Source organism: Perca fluviatilis, chromosome 12 (assembly GCF_010015445.1).
Source record: "Perca fluviatilis chromosome 12, GENO_Pfluv_1.0, whole genome shotgun sequence".
NCBI classification, from domain to species: Eukaryota; Metazoa; Chordata; class Actinopteri; order Perciformes; family Percidae; genus Perca; species Perca fluviatilis.
This window is the reverse complement of record NC_053123.1, coordinates 20,439,951-20,462,170: the sequence shown is the minus strand read 5'-3', so window position 1 is coordinate 20,462,170 and position 22,220 is coordinate 20,439,951. Positions and strand designations below refer to the sequence as shown.

The 22,220-nt window shown below is 41.1% G+C and overlaps 1 protein-coding gene across 1 annotated transcript in view; it reads right to left on the bottom strand.

The window, feature by feature from the left end:
• col4a2 (collagen, type IV, alpha 2) overlaps nucleotides 1-22,220 on the bottom strand; it is an 82,007-nt gene that overhangs the window by 9,354 nt on the left and 50,433 nt on the right. The window contains exons 6-37 of the mRNA XM_039818301.1: nucleotides 22,112-22,156; nucleotides 21,904-22,020; nucleotides 21,734-21,802; nucleotides 21,562-21,597; nucleotides 21,337-21,390; nucleotides 21,212-21,247; nucleotides 21,050-21,091; nucleotides 20,197-20,268; nucleotides 20,041-20,076; nucleotides 19,902-19,946; nucleotides 12,889-12,949; nucleotides 10,455-10,568; nucleotides 7,517-7,666; nucleotides 7,236-7,307; nucleotides 6,878-7,029; nucleotides 6,711-6,783; nucleotides 6,473-6,579; nucleotides 5,607-5,790; nucleotides 5,238-5,282; nucleotides 4,899-4,973; nucleotides 4,492-4,590; nucleotides 4,161-4,382; nucleotides 3,852-4,013; nucleotides 3,589-3,759; nucleotides 3,292-3,435; nucleotides 3,060-3,185; nucleotides 2,779-2,960; nucleotides 1,385-1,448; nucleotides 1,208-1,282; nucleotides 535-642; nucleotides 337-444; nucleotides 162-233 (exon numbers count right to left, since the gene is read on the bottom strand). Coding sequence (XP_039674235.1) covers nucleotides 162-233; nucleotides 337-444; nucleotides 535-642; nucleotides 1,208-1,282; nucleotides 1,385-1,448; nucleotides 2,779-2,960; nucleotides 3,060-3,185; nucleotides 3,292-3,435; nucleotides 3,589-3,759; nucleotides 3,852-4,013; nucleotides 4,161-4,382; nucleotides 4,492-4,590; nucleotides 4,899-4,973; nucleotides 5,238-5,282; nucleotides 5,607-5,790; nucleotides 6,473-6,579; nucleotides 6,711-6,783; nucleotides 6,878-7,029; nucleotides 7,236-7,307; nucleotides 7,517-7,666; nucleotides 10,455-10,568; nucleotides 12,889-12,949; nucleotides 19,902-19,946; nucleotides 20,041-20,076; nucleotides 20,197-20,268; nucleotides 21,050-21,091; nucleotides 21,212-21,247; nucleotides 21,337-21,390; nucleotides 21,562-21,597; nucleotides 21,734-21,802; nucleotides 21,904-22,020; nucleotides 22,112-22,156 — 3,118 coding nt within the window. The remainder of the gene's footprint in view (nucleotides 1-161; nucleotides 234-336; nucleotides 445-534; nucleotides 643-1,207; nucleotides 1,283-1,384; nucleotides 1,449-2,778; nucleotides 2,961-3,059; nucleotides 3,186-3,291; nucleotides 3,436-3,588; nucleotides 3,760-3,851; nucleotides 4,014-4,160; nucleotides 4,383-4,491; nucleotides 4,591-4,898; nucleotides 4,974-5,237; nucleotides 5,283-5,606; nucleotides 5,791-6,472; nucleotides 6,580-6,710; nucleotides 6,784-6,877; nucleotides 7,030-7,235; nucleotides 7,308-7,516; nucleotides 7,667-10,454; nucleotides 10,569-12,888; nucleotides 12,950-19,901; nucleotides 19,947-20,040; nucleotides 20,077-20,196; nucleotides 20,269-21,049; nucleotides 21,092-21,211; nucleotides 21,248-21,336; nucleotides 21,391-21,561; nucleotides 21,598-21,733; nucleotides 21,803-21,903; nucleotides 22,021-22,111; nucleotides 22,157-22,220) is intronic.

Sequence of the window (22,220 nt, the reverse complement as noted above, 5' to 3'; positions counted from 1 at the left end):
CTATGTAAAGCACTTTGAATTGCCTTGTTGATAAAATGTGCTATATAAATATAGCTGCCTTGGCTTGCCTAAGTTATCTATATGAAAGTACTCATTTTTCTGGTATATTCTAGTCGTGAAAAGTGCACAGAGAGAATGTTTTTATAAATTTGGTTGAATACCTGGTGTTCCAGGGATACCCTTTGTTCCTTTCAGTCCATGTAATCCATAAAGACCCTTCAGGCCGGGAAACCCTGCACACATTTGCATAGATCATATGGAAGAACATGGGGGACAACAAGTACAGTATGTAGTTTATAAAGAAAGAAAGAGAGGACGCTGGTCTGGTCATGTTACCTTTGTTTCCTGGGAAGCCAGGAAAACCTGGATGTCCATCTTTTCCAGGCGTTCCAGGAAAGCCTTTCTGACCTTGGTTACCAGGAGTTCCCTTCTGCCCATCAGAGCCTGCAGACAACAGACATCACGTTGTGATGTAATTCTGCTACAATGTCCAGTATTTTACATTTAATAAAGAAGTGAACACGAGTCTCTTACCTGGGTACCCTGATATTCCTGGATCACCTGACTCTCCCTTTCTTCCATCGATTCCACCAAAACCAGGTGTTCCCCTGTCCCCTGGTTGTCCAATCAATCCTTTCTGGCCTGTAAAGGAGGTATGAAACATCTCATATCAGCCCCAAAAGAGTCTCAAATTATCAAGTGGTGCCGATCAACACCAGAGTAGAAGTAACAAAAGCTGTATGAGCTATAGAGCTGTAACAATTCCAAATTCTGTTGTACAATTAATTGTCTCAGAAATAATTGTGATTGACAATATAATTGTCTCTTTTAATCAAATTTACATCTTTTGGTTTTTTCACATCGTCATGTGACGTGATAATGTAATAACACAGGTACACAGCCCATGAAGTAAACGAGGCCTTTTTATTATCATAAAACATTTTTTTCTAACTGTGTATAGGGTCAAGTGAAAAATACTACTAATTGAAATAATAATAAAAAAGATAAAGTCCGACTAATAACCACTTATATAATTACAGTTTGGAATATCTAAACAAAATCACCAATTCCCAGTCATATGCCTTAAGACCTTAGCTAATGTTAGCAATTCACTGCGGTTAAACAAAGAAACTGCGATTATGTAAAAAAATGACAATGAGACAATTATGTAATAATTGTTACAGGCCTAATGAGCTACAGTTTGTACCTTGCTCTCCAGGAAGACCATGCTCTCCTCTCAATCCAGTGGTTCCTGGAAGGTCTATGCGCGGTCCTGTGTCACCTGGAATCAAAATGTACAAGCACTTAAAATATTTTCATCACAGTCACTTTATAAGTAGCATCTAGATCTCCATCAGTCTGGAGTTTGAATTTGTGGTTGTACCTTTGACTCCCTTCCTTCCTTTGTCTCCTGTTGCACCGTAGGCACCAGGACTTCCTTTAATTCCCTGAACAATAATGAGCAATTTACATTAGAATATATCATGTTTGCATGAGATGTGGCAATGACAGAAATGTACTGAACATGTATTTGTAGGACAAAACAGCTACCATTAGACCAACAATGGCATACTGACAGAGTGAGTGCAACAACTGCAAAAAGCGATACTTTAGCAAATTTAGTATTGCCTTTTCATAAAAGTAGGAGGACACGCAAGAGACAGATTAAAAAAAGAAATGTAAAATTGAAGAGTTCCAATTGATTTACAATACATATAATACATACTGGTTTTCAGGGCATTAAATGCCAATAAACCACCTGCCAACATGGCTAGAGGTTTTAAAAGTTACCAGCCAATCAGATTTTTGCTCGTTTTAATTGCACCGTTCTGTTCGTCTTCTACGTTTATGCGTAGCTCGTAATCGATACCTCACACTCTAGACACGTAGCCACGTAGCCACTATGTTGTGACACGTCACAACATAGTGACACGTGACAATGTCACTATGTTGTGACACGTCACAACATAGTGCTTATGGGAAACGTAGGATTAGTACTTGAAGCAGTGTTGCCAGATAAAGACTACTTTATTACTAATTTTTAATAAATAATAAATGTATCCACTCTCTTTTAGCTCTGTTTTTGGTTTCCACCAACTCCTGAGGGAAATATCTCTTTAGCTGCTAAATGTTCCATATCTTCATCAGCTATTTACTATTAACTTTGTCTGTCTGCCGTTTGGTACTGAGCAGAGTAGCATTCAGTAGGTATTGTAAAAAATGTTTTCGTTGAAAAAAAACTGCATGCTGCGGCTATGAGAGCGACTAGAGTAAAGCAAAATAGTAATGCCGTGGGATATAAAAACAAAACAACAACCCTGTTAGAGCTGAGGGAAACTGAAGAGTCACTACTAATGACCCCTTTCATATACAAGTAGCCATGTATATACAAATATTGATTATAGCCGCTTTAAGTCTTGAGGCCAAGTAGAGATACTTATTAACATTGGAAATCTCCCTCCAAAGTTGCTCTTGTAATCCTCTTGATGAGTAAACGGAACTTCATCTGTAGAATTTGAGGAGTGGCTCTTTAAGGGCAAAACAATTCTTATATGGATGGTTTCTTACAGTATGGTTCTGCTATTTTTTATTTATTTTTCGACGTTTTTGTTCCTTTTTAAGGTTTTTGTTGCTTTTCTCTGATTTTTTGTCGCCTTTAGCATTTTTTTTCTTCTTTACAATTTTTGTCGCCTTTTTGAGTTTTTTTCGAAATTTTTTCCATACATGATATCAACCTCCCCCCCAAATGTTGAACCCAAAGTTACACCCTAGGCTCACCCTGTTGCCTGGCATTCCATCAAAACCCGTAATTCCTCGATTTCCAGTAAGGCCAGGCATTCCTTTCATCCCCTGCAGCCCCTCTGCTCCTGGGTCTCCATGGTTACCTTTCTTATTGCCCGGGTTTCCAGGAGGACCATGGGTTCCATCGGTGCCTGGCACACCGGGCAAACCCTTAACACCTGTGGAACAGAGCAGGATGTGAGGAAGTGAAGTGAGAGAGGACAGCGGAGGTGAGAAGGAAAGAGTGACTGATATCAGACTGTACTGCGGCCGCACACCTCTCGGCCCGGTGAAACCTTGATTTCCATAATGCCCCTGGTCTCCCTTGGTTCCCTTCATGTCAACAATCATCTGGGCGGGGATGTGAGGCTTGTCTCCGGGTGCCCCTCTCAAACCACGATCACCTGGCAGACAGAGATGGTAAGTAAACCGTTTATGTTGGTCCCAACAGAACACAACCGATTTAAGACCCAGTGGGATCCCAAACATTTTATAACAGAACAGACTCACCTTTCTCTCCACTTCGACCCTTCACTCCTTTTAAGCCAACTTGGCCCGGCAATCCAGGTTCCCCACTGAACCCGCTGAAGCCCTTCACCCCTACATTGCCCCTGGTACCCTTAAACCCTGACATGCCTGAAGACCCTTTGTATCCTGAGAAAGAGAGGGATCATCAGGCATCACAGAAGACAAACTTTTCTGACCAAAATAGCTTAAATCATGTACAAATTACATAGATTTGATGTTTCATTTCAGTCTATATTCTTCAAGGAACAGATTATCTCACTAAATATCTGAGGAACAAACCCTTCATTCCTGGAAGTCCTGGGCGTCCATCTGCACCAGGCTTTCCCATTTCACCTGATGGGCCATGCTCTCCAATGGCACCATCATTACCGTAGGTCCCTGGGTTGCCTTTTAATCCAATTGGACCTGGAGGTCCGGGGTCTCCTTCAATTCCCCTCTCTCCGGGTAAACCTGGTAAGCAGGATGACGTGAAAAAAAAAGATGTCAGACATGAACAAAAACATTTCTGAGAGAGAGCGTGTCAGTGTGTTTGTTGGTCAAACCTGGCTGTCCGGTACCACCACGCAGCCCAGGTGGACCTGCGCGCCCAGGATCACCAGGGTAGCCGTACTTGCCCACTGGCCCAGGCCTCCCTTCCTCCCCCTGCAGGCCCATAGGGCCCCTCTCACCCCTGGAGCCAATCATACCAGGCATGCCGGCCATTCCTGGAGGAAACGGATGAATAAGAACATCAGATAATAGCTTATTCTTTCAAATGATGCCACCAATGCTGAAAGTAACGCAACCAGGCAAAGCAAGACGAAGTGACAGGAAGGTGAATTCAGTGACAACGAGGTGAGGACATGGCGAACCTGGATAGCCTTGCTCTCCTGGATCACCGGTCAGGCCTTTATTCCCTTGAAGCCCAGGCAGCCCTGTGTCTCCGGGGGGTCCTGGTGATGCTCCAAAGATCTCTCCGTGAGCACCCTTCTCACCTTGTGCCCCGTACCGACCGTACTCACCGGGCACACCAGGGGCTCCTACTGAACCTTTGCTGCCAGGAACCCCCAAGTCTCCACGGGGGCCAGAAAAACCTGGATTGGAAGAGCCATAAATGTTAATAAAATACAATGATATGAACTAAAGACAAATCAAAGTTCAGATGGGACTATTGCCCAGTAGTGTTTTCTTCCCACTCCTTACCTGGTGGTCCATGACGGCCACCTATGCCTTGATCTCCTGTTTCTCCTTTCTCTCCATGCGCTCCATGTGGGCCCTGTGGTCCTTTTTGGCCCGGCTGACCTGTTGGTTCACAAAATATAAACAGGGTATCAAAAATGACTCAAAGCAGGTACCCTGCAGGAAATATTTAGCACAAATTTCTCATTGGGTTAATTTCAAATTTAATTTATACTATTTATTGATCCCCGGTGGGCAAATAATAATTTTTCACTCTGTTGTTAGAACACACACACACACACACACACACACACTCAGGTCCTATTCATGCACAAATGGAGAGATGTCAGAGTGAGCTACCAGCCCAAACCCGCGACCCTCTGGTTCCCAACCCAACTCCAAACGGACCGAGCTACTGCTACCCTTGTTACCTGGGAGACCTGGTAATCCACTGGGTCCTGGAGGTCCAGGCAGCCCCGGAGGTCCTGGAACAGCATCACAAGGACCTGAGAGTAAAAATAAACTTTAGGGTCTTTAAGGGCAACATCATGGTTGTATGTAAAAACTGTTAATTTGAAAATGACTATTTGGGTGCAATTGATTTTTGTCTACTGCCCAGCGTGGATTGTTTTTTATTAACTGGTATCTCCGTACACTAAATCTCCAATTCAAACGTCATCATGCACACAAGGCAAATAATCCAGAGGCAAAAGCACAACAGAGTTGTTACAAAGGGAGCAATAAGGTGAAAACATTATTATACCAGCTACCTGTTACATCCACCTGTCCTCCATCTCCTGTCGGACTACAGCCGCCTTTCAGTTGCAAAGAATGAAAGAGAGAGAGAGAGGCATTCGGAAAAAAAAGAGTTATTTAAAAGCACAAGCATTATCTCAAACAAGCTTCGCTGCAGCTGGTTTGAGGGATGCAGTCCCTGCATCAAGGTGACAACAGGAGGCAAAGAAAGAAAAGTAAATCAAATAGCAAAATATACTCATCATGCTTCCTTGTCAAATGAGGTCAAATGAAATACTTATTAGAGTGAAAACAGTTCAAATCACTGTAAGGACATAAAGCGTAGTAGGAGAAATATGCAATGTCATATTGAGGTTGGAAGGAGACAGTGAGCCACCTCTCACCTGGGCTGCCAGGTGTTCCTGGAACTCCATCATAGCCCGCGTGGCCATCGTCACCGGGTAAACCACGTTGACCCTTGACTCCCCCAAGGACTTTACCTTCTTCTCCACTTAGCCCGGGTGCACCGGGTCGACCAGGCCGACCTGTGAAACCTTTGTCTCCAGGTTCTCCTCTGACACCTTCTCCCTGTTATCGGCAAAAACAGATAATGTCACTTTCGCTGACAATGAAATGATGAGCGGGATGAGCCTGACTAACGCCTCACAAAATCTGAAGAAAATCTTTTAAACTGTCCTTTGTTGATCTGTAATGAAGACAGATTAAGCAACTGCATGGCCTATTTCTCGCTAAAAATGTTTTCAGGAACACGTTTCGGTGAACTATCTTCTTAAAATACGAGATTGTATTCCGAACGAGCCACCATTATGCTGCCGGGAGCAGCCAGACCCACGTGACACGTTCTGACCAACTCGGGGAGGCAGTCAGTCCAACCCGACGGTGTAAGAGTGTGTCAGAGCCTTTAAGCCGCCTACACATGATAAGCAATTTGCTCTCTGCGCACCGCTAGGCAGGACGCAGAGCAAAGCACAGTGCAAGTATTCGTCATCAAGGGTGGCAAGCAAGCTATTTTCCGTTGCTAGGTAATGACATGCTGTTATCTCATTGGTTGCACTCGAAAGGTCAGCGGCAACTAGGTCAAAGTTGAAATAATTTTTGAAACTTTTACACCGAAGCGAGCGCGAAAGCGGTACGTCCTATAGGAAATAAAAAAAAAGGCGAAAAAAAAAAGTTATGATGTTATAACTAAGTCAACAGAATATGACGCGTATGCACAATATAAAACTGACATTATGACTGATGGACTCACTGGAAGACCTCGGCTCCCAGGGATACCAGGCAAACCATTTTGGCCCGGAGCACCAAACGCTCCCGTCTCACCATCTCGCCCGCGATCCCCTGGGTCTCCAGGATATCCTGTAGCGATCATACACACACATGGATACAATCAGAACAGTATCACCCACACACAGCAGATAGGGTATTTCCCGTTTCTGGCCCATTTGTCCCCCTGGTGCCGATATGATGAAATAACAGGTACAGTTCACCTTTCTGCGAGGCCACACTCGGTTCGCCTTTCCGACCTTTTTGGCCCGGCACACCACTGAGCCCAGGAGGTCCCTGCGAGACAACACAGAAAAGTGTAAGGAAATAAAGAATGCCCTAAAAATGAACAACGGAGAAGACAGAATGGAGATGACTCGATTATTCTTACAGGGAATCCGTCATCTCCTTGGGGACCTGGTTCTCCTAAATCACCCTCCTGACCAAACTCTCCGGTCATCCCAGCATCACCGCGGTCACCGGCAGGGCCAGGTAGCCCCGGTGGAGAGTTTACAACGGTGCATTCACACAACCCATGATCACCTGAATGTACACACCATTGCACCCACAGGTCAGCAACATAGTGTGTTACTGAAGATATTATGAAAATGAACTTGACTCTTTTGCTCAGGGCTATATATTAAATGGAGGAGTAAGTAAGTATTTCAGAAAACATTCTGCGTTATTAATAAAATAATTCATCATGATATCAACAATCTTCTTTAGCATGAAGAGTATAACTACAGCACCTTTCAGTCCTTTATAGCCTGCATTGCCAGGCCTTCCTCTCCCACCAGGAGCCCCCTTGAAGAACTCAGCCCCTAGAGATGTATAGAAATACAGTAAAGGTACTGACACAAAGGAGAACGTTTCAAATGAACAAGAAAGGAAGATCAAATATTTAAAAGACTCACTCACTCACTCACTCACTCACTCACTCACTCACTCACTCACTCACTCACTCACTCACTCACTCACTCATGTATTTACTCACTTATTTACTCACTCACTCACTCACTCACTCACTCACATGTTCCTTTAGGTCCTGGAGGTCCCCTGACCCCCGGGCGCCCGCTAGAGCCTTGGGGTCCTGCCCTGTCAGCAGGACGTCCTGGATCCCCTGGTTGGCCCTTATCTCCTTGCTCTCCCTTCATACCAAATGGCCCCATGAAATCCCAAACTGACAGATACAGAAGGAAATTTAAAAGAATATTTTTATTTTTGGCATTTGGCTAAAACTCTTGACTGCTCAGTTTATCAACGGTTTGAGTCATCTTGGAGAACACTTGTGATTGTGAGTTTCCTCTGTTCTACCTGCTGAAGCAGCTACGCTGTGACAATGGTATACTGTGTCACATGTAAAGTAGCCTAAATGTTTGGTAAAAAAATTAATGTTGTAATGTTGTCTTGAATGTTTTGCATTTTTTTCAATTCATACACCTTTTGTAAAGTCACAACGGGAAATATAAAGACTAATTGATGGTTTGTATACAAGGAAGCCGAAAAGAACCTTACATACCAACCAATATAGGTAAAGGTAGTCAGATAGGTAGTAGGTCGTATCAACTCAAGTACATTTCCAGAAGAAAGCCTGAGGCGCGTGCAGGATATCCGCTCTCTGGGTGTTGCTGTTCTCAAAATCCCTTCGCTTCAGGAAACAACAACAAACTTCGAGCAACAAGTTACATGCTGAAAATGGCACGTTTTGAAGAAAATTTGGATCGTGCAACAAGGCGAGCCTGCTTGGTTCTTTCAGGGAATGATTGTAAAGATTTACAAAGACTATGTTTACGCAATTTACAATGTAACTGGGATTTTTTGGGACCGATTGGTGGGGGTTGCTGTGGACATAATACACACAGCGATACACTGGTAAGAGCAAATTTAATTAATTAATGTAAATAGCTCCTGTTACTGTATTTTGTGAACAGTTAACTTCATTTAATATTGTATGTGGTGTTTTCTTTTGCGGGGTGCAAATCTTCCACCAAAACAAGTTCTTTCCCGAGACTATTTTGCAGAGCCACCGTCGCTGCGTCCGGAACTTAGTGCTGCCCAAGATGTATGCAAATGCAAACAACCCAGAGTTTGTTTTAAAATCCTATCCCAGAATGTATCTGTGTTGTAGCCAGACCTTATTTCACAGCGCTGTGGAGACAGATCTGGCAATGCGAGACTAAGGTATTGGTAACTGGAGCTGGGTTGTGTGACTGGTTTAATTTTGACAGACTAGTTGCCTAAAATCTATCAGAGGTTTCTACTGGAATCTTAAGTTGATTTCATGGAGATACTACTTTATAATAAGATCCACTTTACACATGCCTTATAGCCTCTTATCCCTCTGAACAATATTCCATATAGGTCACCGTACTGTCTCGGCATACTAAAGAATCTAAGTTCCTAGAATATTATATTTATATTTAGATATTTGTTTAGATATTTTACTTCATGTACCGTTTTTGTATATTTGTGGTAAGGACCCCCTTGAAAACAAGATGGTCTCTCAAGGGGTTTATCCTTCTAATAAATGTCTCTAAATATGCTTGAGTTTAAAGTGATGGTTCGGAGTAATTCACCCTAGGGTCCTTTGCACCATGACCTCAAGCCAAACACCCCCCCAGAAGCTTTTTTCACCTGGGTCTAACATTGGGAGAGTTAGCGTAGTAGCGTTATCAGCTGAATAGCTTAGCGCAGGGGCTAACGGACCCACGTTTGTATCTCGTAAATTACCCCACTAATAATGCCCAAAATGATACCAAATGTCTACAAGTAGTACAAATAGGTTATGCTCTCATAAAACGATGGATTGGAAAGTTTGTAAGTACACCAGAAGTTTATGTAAATAACACTTGCCTGCTGGCTTCTGCTCTCTGCTGTTGTTGCTGCTGTAAGACGAGTGCTTAGGGACATCTACAAATTACAACACCGAAAAAAGAGATGCAACAAAAATATTTATTAATTTAATTTGTTTTTAAAGTAAGTGCTGTAATATAACTAGCAGGAGACAAGTAATAATTGAGATAAGTTTGGAGACATTACCTTATTTAATCATTGAATTAATACATATTTTTGTTGTAACTCTTTTCGGTGTAGTAATTTGTAGACGTCCCTAAGCACTCGTCTAACTGCAGGTAGCAGCAGCAGCAACAGAGAGCTGAAGAGAGCAGGCAAGTGTTCATAAACTTCTGGTGTACTTACAAACTTTCCAATCCATCGTTTTATGAGAGCATAACCTATTTGTACTACTTGTAGACGTTTGGTATCATTTTGGGCATTATTAGTGGGGTAATTTACGAGATACAAACGTGGGTCCATTAGCCCCTGCGCTAAGCTATTCAGCTGATAACGCTACTCTAGCTAACTCTCCCAATGTTAGACCCAGGTGAAAAAAGCTTCTGGGAGGGTGTTTGGCTCGAGGTCATGGTGCAAAGACCCTAGGGTGAATTACTCCGAACCATCACTTTAAGTCTTATGTGTGTTTGGTCTGTCCACCTTCTAGGTTTTTGTGATACAAAGGATGTTTTTGGGTTTATGACAATTTGCACTAAACTCTTCAACATATGACACTGAATATTTACTTAATATTATTTATGATGTATTTAAGTTAATACTGTCATTATGTCTCTATTATGATTCTGTATGTTGATTCTACTACTGTATGTACGGCATATATTCCATGTCTGTCTGTCCTGGATGATGGATCCCTCATCTGTTCCTTTTCTTTAGGTTTTTTTTTTTCATTATTTCCTATTAAAGTTTTTAGTGTGGATTTGTTTTCTTATCTGAGGCAAGAGTCTAAAGATAGAGAATGTCACATTGGTGTACATACTTACACATTTGTGATTTTGGGATATACTGTATGAATGAAATTGACCTCAGAATTTGATCATTGCAAGTTTCATATACTGGTCCCTTTAGTTGTATGTTGTATGTGAATTAATCGCTTTGTATAACTCCAGTTTACAGACCTTGTTGCTGCGTTTCAGAGGCGGGGCGTCCTGGGGGTCCGGGGAAGCCTTGGTTTCCAACCGGGCCTCTCTCTCCCTGTGGACCCTGCTCACCAGGAGGACCGGTAGGACCAGCTTATCAAAGTCAAAGCATAATTAAAAGAAACAATTATTAGCATCTTATGCTCATGCATCATTGACACTGCCTGTAACGGCTTTAATCCGTTCTCATGCAGCTCTGTAACAGATTATATATGAAGGATTATATCTAAATTTCTAAATGTTATATTCTCATTTAATTATATAGTGTAGTTATACTACTGATTATTCTGTTTGTTTAAAGGGGTGATAGAAAAGAAAATTACAAAAATGGATGGCTAATTGCAAATTTTGTCCGACTGTGTGTCGGAGTTCAGCGGCCGGTGCTGCCTGGGTTGTTGCCTCGCCGCCTGGCCTGCCTTCCTTCACAGACCCCGGCCTGCTATGAGGTACTTGGAGCTCCGTCACAGCTGGCAGCCCACAGCACTCCATACCCGCGCAAAGTCACCGTTTGGACAACCAAACGCCGCTGCTCTGACAGAGCTCCAGGGCCTCCAAATCCCCTCTTCCTGCTAGCTAAATGCCCGGTGTATGTGAGTAAGAGTGCGGTCAGCGAGCTTGTTACGCCAGCAATCTCTTACCACAGTTCCAGTTAATCTTTTAATGTGTGTAATTATAATGTGTTGAGTTATTTAAACAAACTATTGGGCAAATAAACGCCGCTTGTCCGCGAGTCTCATTGATAGAGCCTGCGGTTGGATGTAGCTCTATCAATGAGAGCTAGCTAGCCTCCTCTTAGAATTCCTCTGGAATTCACAAATATTCATTAAGTTGAAATCGGACACCGTTGTTAGCTTTATAAAACATTTAGGTAGATGTTGTATAAGTGGCGTGACGAAATTCAAACTGTAAATATACTTGAATTATGCCGAAAATGGAGCTAACTATCCGTGATTTGTAGCTACACATAGGTAGCTGGGATTGAAGGGACAGCCGCAGCTAACGAAACCCATAATCTTCACAAATATTCATTAACTTGAAATCGGACAACATTGTTAGCTTTATAAGACGTTTATGTAGATGTTGTATAAGTGGCGTGACGAAATTCAAACTGTAAATATACTCGAATTAAGGCGAAAAGGAAGCTAACTATCCGTGATTTGTAGCTACACAGGTAGCTAGGATTGAAGGGACAGTTGCAGCTAACGAAACCCCTAATCTTCACAAATATTCATTAATTTGAAATTGGACACCGTTGTTAGCTTTATAAGACATTTAGGTAGATGTTGTATAAGTGGCGTGACGAAATTCAAACTGTAAATATAGCTACTGTTATGCTGGCAGCTGACAGCCACCCAAGATTAACTGGAACTGTGGTAAGAGATTGCTGGTGTAACAAGCTCACTGACCGCGCTCTCACTCTCACACACCGGCCATTTAGCTAGCAGGAAGAGGGGAGTTGCAGGCCCTGGAGCTCTGTCAGGGCAGCGGCATTTGGTTGTCCATTAGCGCAAAAAACGGTGACTTTGCGCGGGTATGGAATGCTGTGGGCTGCCAGCCGTGATGGAGCTCCAAGTAACTCATAGCAGGCCGGGGTCTGTGAAGGAAGGCAGGCCGGGCGGCGAGGCAGCAACACAGGCAGCACCAGCCGCTGAACTCCGACACACAGTCTTACCAAATTTGCAATTAGCCATCAATTTTCGTAATTGGCCCATATTTGAGCTTTATATAGTTGATTTCTCGCTAAAAAAAGTCTCAGAAGTGAATTTAATAACGAAATAGCCCGACAAACAATGTATAACTTTGCAGTGTCTGAAATATGAGGCCTGCTGCCGAGTCTCCCATATGTTTCTATGTAGTTTGCTCAAACCAATCAGCGCGCAGCTCATTCTAAATATTCATGAGCATACCATATTTGGAAGAAAAGCTCTTGTTCCAAATAGAGCCATATTCACAAGGTAGTTAAGGGCCTAATAAAATAGCATTCGGGCAATTTTCAGCACAACCAATGTTACATACCCTATTAGGAGACCTTAAGGAACAGTGTAAAATACCCTATATAATCATTCTATCACCCCTTTAATACTTCTGGAATACAAACAAATTAGATTCTCTTCTTCTTCTTTGAGTAATAATTGGAAGATTTCTCTCGGACATTTGTCACTAGAGTTCACTGCCACATTAGTTTGAACACCAACATGACACAGACCCACAACCTCTATCTTGAACACTTCCCTTCTTGCTCTGACAAGTTTGTGCGGTCTGTCAAAGTTCAGTAATGCCACTAATTTCACCACAGAGTTTCACTCCATGTCAGCAACTTTTTTCTCAGATTGCTGTGGGTTTCATCTTCAGAACCCTTTCTATTTTCTCTTGGCTGATTATTTGACTGTTTCTCTGGTATTAACCAACTTACCTCCTGAAATCCAGGGCCAGTTTCCTGATGAAATCAGTTCTCCCGGGTCACCTCTGACTCCCTGAAACACAAACTTAATGTCAGTCTTTCAGTATTCAGTGGTTGCAGTTTCACTTGTCATTTTAATGCGAGAGATCACAAGCTGGATTTGCACACATGGCTTGAACTGTGACACATATCCTGTTGTATTCTGTGTTTGTCTTATTTCTCGTTTTCTTTTAATCTATGTTCTCGTGGCTGGTTTAACACTGACGAGGTTCAAATAAGATTTTTAAAGCCAGACATGGCAGATTAAATCACTGGTTGAATTCGCAGATTTGGGGCTATTTTGCTTCCATAGCATATTTTTCGTTTTTATTTTAATACACTTTGTCTATTTGCATCTGTAGATTTCTCCTACGGGTATATAGGATAAAAGTAGGCCTATAAAATGATATAAGGTATAGGATGCTAAATCTGTAAATAGTAAATAGTTTGAAATAAAAATGTATGGAATTTTGTTCGAGAAGTTATCAAACAGCTTAAAAAGATGGACATACAGGCGAGGTGTCTGTACCCAGCACAATTGAGAGTGAAGCTGAACACCGAGGAGAAGACCTTCGCATCACTAACGAGTGCCGCGCTGCTGCTGAAGGAGCTGGGAGTCGACGTGCGCTGTGGGGAGAGGGAGCGCATCGAGGAGGAGCTGAAGGATGGATGGAGGAGCCAAGAGGAGAAAGAAGGAGAGCGCGTTTTTGTCACCAGCTGATCTCAGGGCCCTCCTTCAGGAGGGAGACTAAAGGGAATCTACCACTAAGATGGATACGAAGTTTGTTTCAACTAAACCAGGGGTAAGGTTATAACGGACCTATAGGAATACCATAAGTGCCATTAACATATATATAAATAACATATTGTTGTCACATCATAAGGTAATGTGTCAGAGAGTCCAGAAGGAGGATATGCTGGAGTACATGAGTGGTATACACTCACCCGGACCTTTTTTACATGTTAGTGTAATATTGGTCACACTTGCACTGTGTGTGCTTTTTCCCACAGAGAGGGTAGGTCACACCTCTCTGCCCCAATACCACCGGGGACCTGGTCCAGCCACAGTTCACCTGCTGCGTCAGGTTGATGAGATGGAAGTTCAGTTCTGTGTTATATACAATGTTTTTTGTTTTCTGTTTTTCCTGACACATGTTACAGGCACTATTTTGTTAATGATTAGATTATTTTTGACATCCAAGTGTAAACAGGTAGGGAGCAATATTGTAAGAGTACGAAGTCCATGGCTGAGTTGAATTTTATAACTTATAATATAAGGGGAATTAATAATCCGATCAAAAGGAAAAAGAAATTTTAGGACAATTAAATAGGTTTCACTGCTCTGTTGCTTTAATTCAGGGAACCACACCTGTCTGAGACTGAGCACTTGAAGCTAAAGAGAGAGTGGGTGGATCAGGTCTATAGTGCATCATATGGGAGGAAAAGAAGAGAGGGGTTGCTATACTATTTAATAAATCAGTGTACTACAACAATGAGAAAATCTTTCAAGACGATGAAGGCCGGTATGTTATGGTGATAGGCACAATTGGGGGAATAAAGATAACCATACTTAATGTGTATGCCCCAAATGAAGATTGCCCATACTTTATCAAAAAAGTTGCAACTCTACTAGCAGATAAAAGTGAGGGTATTATACTAGTGGGGGGCGATCTAAACTGCACTCTGGATTCAAAATTGGACAGGTTACCTGCAATAAGAAAATCTCAATCTAAAATGTCTAAGGGGCTATTAGATATGATGAAGGAACTAGGCCTTGTAGATGTTTGGCGACAGCTCCACCCAAATGAGAGAGATTTCACTTTTATGTCTCAAGTGCATGGGAGTTATTCAAGGATAGACCTCTTTTGCATATCCAAAACTGAACTATATAGAATTAAAGAAAGTACAATTGAGCCAGTCACTATCTCAGACCACGGCCCTGTGACCATGAAAATTAATTTAGGGGTAAACAACCACTTTAGACACTGGAGACTTAATGTCTCACTACTAACAGATACGAACATCAGGCAAGAAATACAAGGAGCTCTAACTGAGTATTTCACTGTGAATGACGATGGTAGTGTCTCCCCCTCAGTTGTATGGGATGCCAGTAAGGCCACGATGAGAGGAAAGATTATTTCTATAGGATCTAGAATAAAGAAACAAAGGCTCGCAAAACAACAAGGATTGGAAACTGAAATAAAAAAAATAACAAGGGAACATAAACAATTTGGACAGGAAGATACTCTTAAAAAGTTAAAGGAGATTAGAAAACAACTGGATGAGGCTCTGACATATAAGGCAGAGGGAGCTCTCAGATATACTAATAGAAAATATTATGAAATGGGGAATAAAGCTAGTAGGTTACTGGCTTTTCAACTCAGAAAAGCCCAATCTAGCCGTGCAGTTCCCAAGATCAGGAACCCTGGAACTAACCAGGTTGAGACCGATCCCACTAAAATATCAGACTCATTTGCTACACATTATAAACAGCTATATAGGGCTGAAGAACTAGAATTTAAGGAAGAGAAAATTACAGAGTTTTTGAGACCCCTTAAAATCAACAAACTATCAAGTGAGGAAGCAGAACTCTTAATAAAGCCTATCACAGAGAGCGAAATTAGAGAAACCATCACCAAGTTAAAAAACAACAAAACGCCTGGAACAGATGTTTTTTCTGGAGAATACTATAAAATCTTTGTGAATGAGCTCACTCCCATATTATGTAAATTATATAATTACGTTCTAACATCAGGAGACCCCCCAAATTCATGGTCAGAAGCCATATTAACAGTCATACATAAGGAGGGGAAGGACCCCATACAATGCAGCAGCTAATCCGCAATAAGTTTACTTTGTGTAGATTATAAAATCCTGACTTCTATAATGGCTACTAGAATCCCAAAAATATATAAAGAAATTAATTCAACCAGATCAAACAGGATTCATACTAGGACGTCAAGGAACAAATAACATAAGGAGAACCCTGAACCTGCAGGCAATAGCGGCAGGAGACAAACAGCGTCGATGCTTCTCAGCTTAGCAGGCAGAGAAGGCATTTGTCCGAGTCGACTGGGTATTTCTGAGGCAGACACTGATGGAAATGGGCTTTGGGAAAGAATTTGTGGCTTGGATCAACCTATTGTATAAGGAGCCCAGCTCCAAAGTTAGAGTTAACGGTCACTGTTCTAGTTTTTTCAGGATCGGGGGGGTGTGAGACAAGGGGGATTCGCTATCACCCATCTTATTTGCTCTTAGTGTTGAACCTTTGGCAGAGGCGTACCGCAGAATATGCAGATTCAAGGGATAGAGGACGAAGGGGGGTCAATCCATAAAATAGCTTTATTCGCAGATGATATTTTACTTTTTGTTAAAAATCCACTTCTTTCCATCCCTGCGCTTATGAAGTGCCTGCAGGAATATGGGTCAGTGTCTGGAAACAAAATTAATGAAAATAAATCAGAAGCCATGATGATCTCAGGTACTTGGCCTACACAATTAAATAGCAAGGTCTCTTTTCGCTGGTCCAAACAAGGATTTAGGTATTTGGGAATTATTATTACACCCAACCCCGTTCAATTGTTTGAGGCAAATTACAACAAATTAATTAAACAAATAAAAAATGATGTGACATGTTGGGAGGTCCTTCCCCTTTCTTTAATTGGCAGAGTAGAAACAGTAAAAATGAACCTACTACCAAGACTTATTTTTTTGTTTCAATCACTTCCTGTAAGAGTACCTGCTTCCACTTTAAACATGTTGGACAAATTAATCTCAACATTTATTTGGCAAAAGAAGAGACCGAGGGTAAGATTAAAAACCCTTCATTTACCCAAAGACAAGGGAGGTCTAGGCTTGCCAAACCTTAAAAATTATTATTGGGCTGCACAGATAAATGCAATAGTGGCATGGATCGGAAATGACCGGGAAGCAATATGGACTCAGATAGAGCAAGACTCTGTTAGGGGCACGTCCTTATCAGTACTACCATTTATTGATATAAAGTCTGTCAATAAAATCAAAATAAAGAACGAATGGATAAAACATACTTTAAAAGTCTGGACAACAGTGAAAAAATGCTCAGGGGACCGGAGACGATCTCAAGGGCCATGTTGATAGTAGGAAATATAGAATTCCCACCTTCCGTGTGGGATAGCGGGTTTAGAAGGTGGGCCAATAAAGGTCTCTGTACAATTAATCAACTTTTTAAAGAAACAGAATTCAAATCATTCCCTCAACTTCAAGAACAATTTGGCCTCCCATCAAATGATTTGTATAGATACCTCCAGATAAGACATTATATCACAAGCCATAAGGAAAGGGAGCTGCTCACCAAAAACCCAAATGAAATAGAAGAGTACTTTATTAGTGTTCTGGAGGGCATTTCCCAACAAAAAACACATATCTAATATATATAAAAGGTTAACGGCTGGCACCTCACAAAGCACAAACTACATCAAGGAAAAATGGGAATTAGAATTGAATGTTATAATTGAAGATTCTACATGGATGGACATATGGACAAGTTGTCATAAGGGAATTAGTAGCCAACTGTGGAAAGGTAAAGATCAGATTTTTAATACTCCCTTTATCATCTCTTCATTTGTGAAACCCAACCCTAGCGTGGCTTTATGTTGGCGAAAATGTGGAACTATTGGAGACACCACACATATTTTTGGGACTGTCCATCAATACAAGGATTTTGGGATGATGTTAAAAAGGAAATTGATATTATTTTAGAGATAGATATCACTCCAGAACCAATGTTGTTTTTGCTGGGAGCCATACCTACAGATCTATATAATACAGATCAGCGATATATACTTAGGATTCTTTTATTAGTAGCAAAGAAAATGATTACAGTGAACTGGAGGGATGTAAAATCGCGCAACAATAGGTCAATGGGTCCAGAGACTGAAAATGTAGTATAAGGATGGAGCAAATGACCGCAAGTCTACAGCTGACTATGGACACTTTTGTGCAAAGATGGACTTGTGTTTCAAGGTATCTGAGGGTCTGATGGATGGGATGATATGATACAATACTGTTGGGAAGGGATACCTATCTAAATTCCTTTTTTTTTTTTTTTTGCTTAGCTATTATTTACAGATATCTACCTCTCTGCCTGTTGTTATTGTTGCTGTTACCATTATTATTATTGCTATTCTAATTTAATTTAATCTACCTTTTTACTACTTTTTTACGCACTTAGTTCTATTTTGCTTCATATTTACTTATTTATTTTAATTTATTTGTACTCTTATTGTAACTTATTTTGCCTGTCATTTGTTTATTACATTTATATTGCTGTCAGGAAACGTTATGTATAATGATTAAAATGTTTAAATAAAAAGTTCAAAAAAAAAATGTATGGAATTTTACAAAACATATCTTTAAAAGCTGTTTTCTCAAAATATTTTTTTTAATGTAAGCAGTATTTTTAAAGTACCATGACTTGTTTTGTATTCAGCACAAGTTCAGATATAATAATATCTAAGTACAAAGTAGAATGTATTTCATGATTGTCCTTTTTTTCATGTATGTAATCAACTGGGGAAGTTTATCTATTTAGTCCGAAATGTTACACTATTCACCTGTTGCCTTAAAGCTACATTGTGTAAGAATTTCTCCCATCTAGTGGTGAAATTGTATATGACAACCAACTGAATATGACTTTCTAGCCCTTCCTCCTACGGTGGCCGAACCCATAGACAGTATATAAACTGGACCAACAGACCCCGTTGCTCTGGACGGAGACCAGTGAAGGATATTAGAAGCACTTTTCAGGTGAGCGCTGAGTGTTACTGCGCAGCCTCCAACTGAGCTCGAAGATGTAGATGTGATGTGAGCAACCTGTCTGAAAGTTGTAAGTCTTCTGGTAGCTGTGCCAAGTGAAATCTCAATCATTCGGAATCTTGCAGAGACGGAGGGCATAGGTATATGTAAGGAGATAACATAGGCAAAGGCTAATTATTGCTAACTAAAATGCTAGTTAACATTAGTAATTAAACTTAAACAGCTCATGTAAGTCAAAACTGCCTGCAAGCTTCTCCTGTACTATACGGTAATTCCTCTACTATGCGACAGTAAGTCGCTTGGTTATGACAAAATCGTTAGCCTATTTTCAGAATAACGTCTGCTATAGAGCCATAATGTGAGATACAAGGTAATGGAGCCTTTTATACATTGGCGTGTTTCTTTAGAAATAAACAATGGACAAATCGAGTCTTTAAACGCTTCAGATGTAAAGTTATTCGCTGTCAAAGTGACGTCAAAATGAATGGCAGTCAATGGAATGCTAACGGGAGGTGATCGTTTTGTAGCATCAAAATGATGCCATAGAAGGTTCGAGTTCTGAAGCGAAGCTTAGCCCCTTGGGCCGAACCCGAAATTAAGTCTCTCCATCGTTTACACGCAGCTGTTCTAGCCCCTACAATATTAACGTTGGTCTTGTTGCTTTGCCTGTCGCGTTTTTTCTTTTAATTCTCTTTTTCGCTTCCCTGGCGAGTAATCTCCCCCTTGCATTCGTCACAGTGCCAATAGGTGTGAGAGGGCGAAATGCGGAGGTATGTCCCTCTTTGGCTAATGTATTTTAAATATGGAGGTGCTAAATGGCTGCCGTCATTCAAGCGACTTGCTAGTATGTATTCTGAATAATTCTGAATGGTAGATTCTACGCTTATGAGAATACTTTGATTAGTTGGTGGAAGTAATTACACATGAATGAGTACATATTTGTGAAAGAACAAAGAGGTTTTTGCTAAGAATCAACTCAAACAATTACAAAATGTAGGTTTAAAATCGGATAACAATGTGTGCAACATGTTGTTGATAATTTTTTTAGGAGTGAAGTACCATAATAGCAAGCTAATTATGCCATTGGCCCAGAATTATACAAAACTGTGTGTTGAAAACTCCATTCAGGTTTTGTGCCATTGTCTGGGTGCACAGATGCACAATTAGGGATCAGGGATCAGCATTCTCACCTTAGGACCATCTCTGCCTTTTGGTCCTTGTTCACCAAAATCCCCCTGAAAAAGAGTTGTCATCATTAAGTTATAAAATTACATTTAATTTGGTAATACAATAATGATGCAGCATCTCTAATTTTTCACCCAAACCTACCCTTGGTCCAGGACGCCCATCTGCACCAGATGGACCCTAGAACGGCATAAACAGCACATGATATGAACAACCAAACTATGTGACAACTGTCAATACCATCACCATAGAGACCGTATTTGAAAATTACAGCAGTTAAATTAATAAAAATGAACAGACCGGGGGGCCGTAGGGGGGCTTAATTAGCTGATGAGTAGAGTTTCCTGGCGGCCCTGGTGGTCCGGTGTCCCCCTGTGGTGGAAGTAGGAAATGCAACAAAAATCTGCCGACTCTCAGAGAGAAACAAATCAACATCCAGTTCTCAGATCCTTTACTTACGTAAAAGTACCAATACCACAGTTTCAAAATACTCCATTCCAACCGCAATCAAAATCCAACTTAGGTAAAAGTACCACAGTGTTAGCAGCAAAATATACTTAGAGTAGCAAAGTGAAAATACTTGTTATGCATAGAAATTGCCGCTGTGACTGACATGTTATTATATATGACATTTCTAGATTGTTAATACTGATGCTGGAATGTGTAAGTAGCACTTTACTGATGTAGCTGGTCAAGGCAGAGCTAGTTTTAGCTATTTCATTTACAGTTGGGTAGCTCAGTCTAATGGTGAGATGCGTCAGGCCCCCTCTAAAGGGTCACAGGATAAATCTGAGGGGTTGTTATATAGTTAGTTGGGGCAGAAAATAAGAAAAAATGTAGTGGAGTAAAAAGTGTAATATTTTCTTCTGAAATGTAGTGGAGTAAAGGTAGTATTAAATAAAAAATACTGAAGTAAAGTGAAAGTATCTCAAAGTTGTACATAAGTACAGTACTTGAGTAAATGTTAGTTACATTACATCTTTGCGTGGGAAAGTACAGCTTTAGAGTTCCAACTGGAGTTGCCTAAATGAATTCAGGATTTTCCGTGCAGCCACAGCAAACCATTTTGTTGTCATAGCATTTGGTTTACAGCGATGCAAGTAGACTTGACTAATAGATATTAGTAATGTATTTGACAAACATGGTCACTCACTTTTTTTCCTTTGAGTCCCTTAATCACTTTGGTCATAGTGCCCTGCCCAGAAAAACAAAAAACACCTGAAGCTGCATTCATAAACTCAAGTTCCTGTTTGATAACATTTCATATATCACATTTCTATTATATCACATTAAATATATATTAATGTTGCCTTACCTTTGGTCCACGGGGACCTGGAGGCCCTGGGGGACCCTAGAAGAAGACACAAACAGGATGCTTTGCGTCATAATAGAAGGAGCTTTACAAACTAAAATTAAAACGGTACTCAAACAAACACTTACCTTTGGACCTAGGAAGCCTTTATGACCCTGCTGTCCTGGGTTTCCTTGAGGCCCCTGACAATAATCAAATAAAGGTGGTAGATGAGACAGATAGCAACAACATAAAACTGAGTAAAGGTTAGTGCAAATTTGATATGACAACATCATATCTAACAAACAGTATTTGATCATGTCTCTGATCATGATCAGAATACAGCAACAAATAATTTTATTAAAGTGTCTTACAAATCTTCCGTTGGGCCCTGGTGTGCCTGGATCTCCCTGTGGAGAGATGGTCAGAGATTCACGAGTTAATGAGATCTATAAGACTTTGTCGAGGCAATATCAAGTGCAATTTTATAAAGCCAGGAGTTATTCAGAACAAACGTCAGGTGTGATTTACACTCCTCTTGCTCACCCTGAAGCGCTCCATGTACACAGTGAGCTCCAGAGAGTCTCCCTTCTGTCCCTTCCAGCCTGGCTGTCCCTGAGAGATGAAAACAATAAGACAGTCAGTAATGGTCAATTACAGGCAATCAAACTCTATTCATTTTACAAATCACTCTCCAGGTTTGGAGTTGCACTTACAGGAAAACCAGGTGCGCCATTAAAGCCGGGTTGCCCCATTAACCCTGATTCTCCGTGTGTCCCGTTACAGCCGTCTGCACCTGGCCTGCCCCTTGGCCCAGCTTGTCCTGGATGGCCCTGCAGAGCGAATGTCAATTAAAAACAGAACAGTCAGAACACATCACCAACAGAATCAATACAGTGAGCTTCTCTTGCTGGATAGACTTACAGGAATGCCATCATTTCCAGAAAACCCAGGAACGCCGGTCATTCCCTGCAGAGCGACAAGAATCACACAAAATAAACAAGAGGACAAGCAAGAGTGTTGTGATTCAACA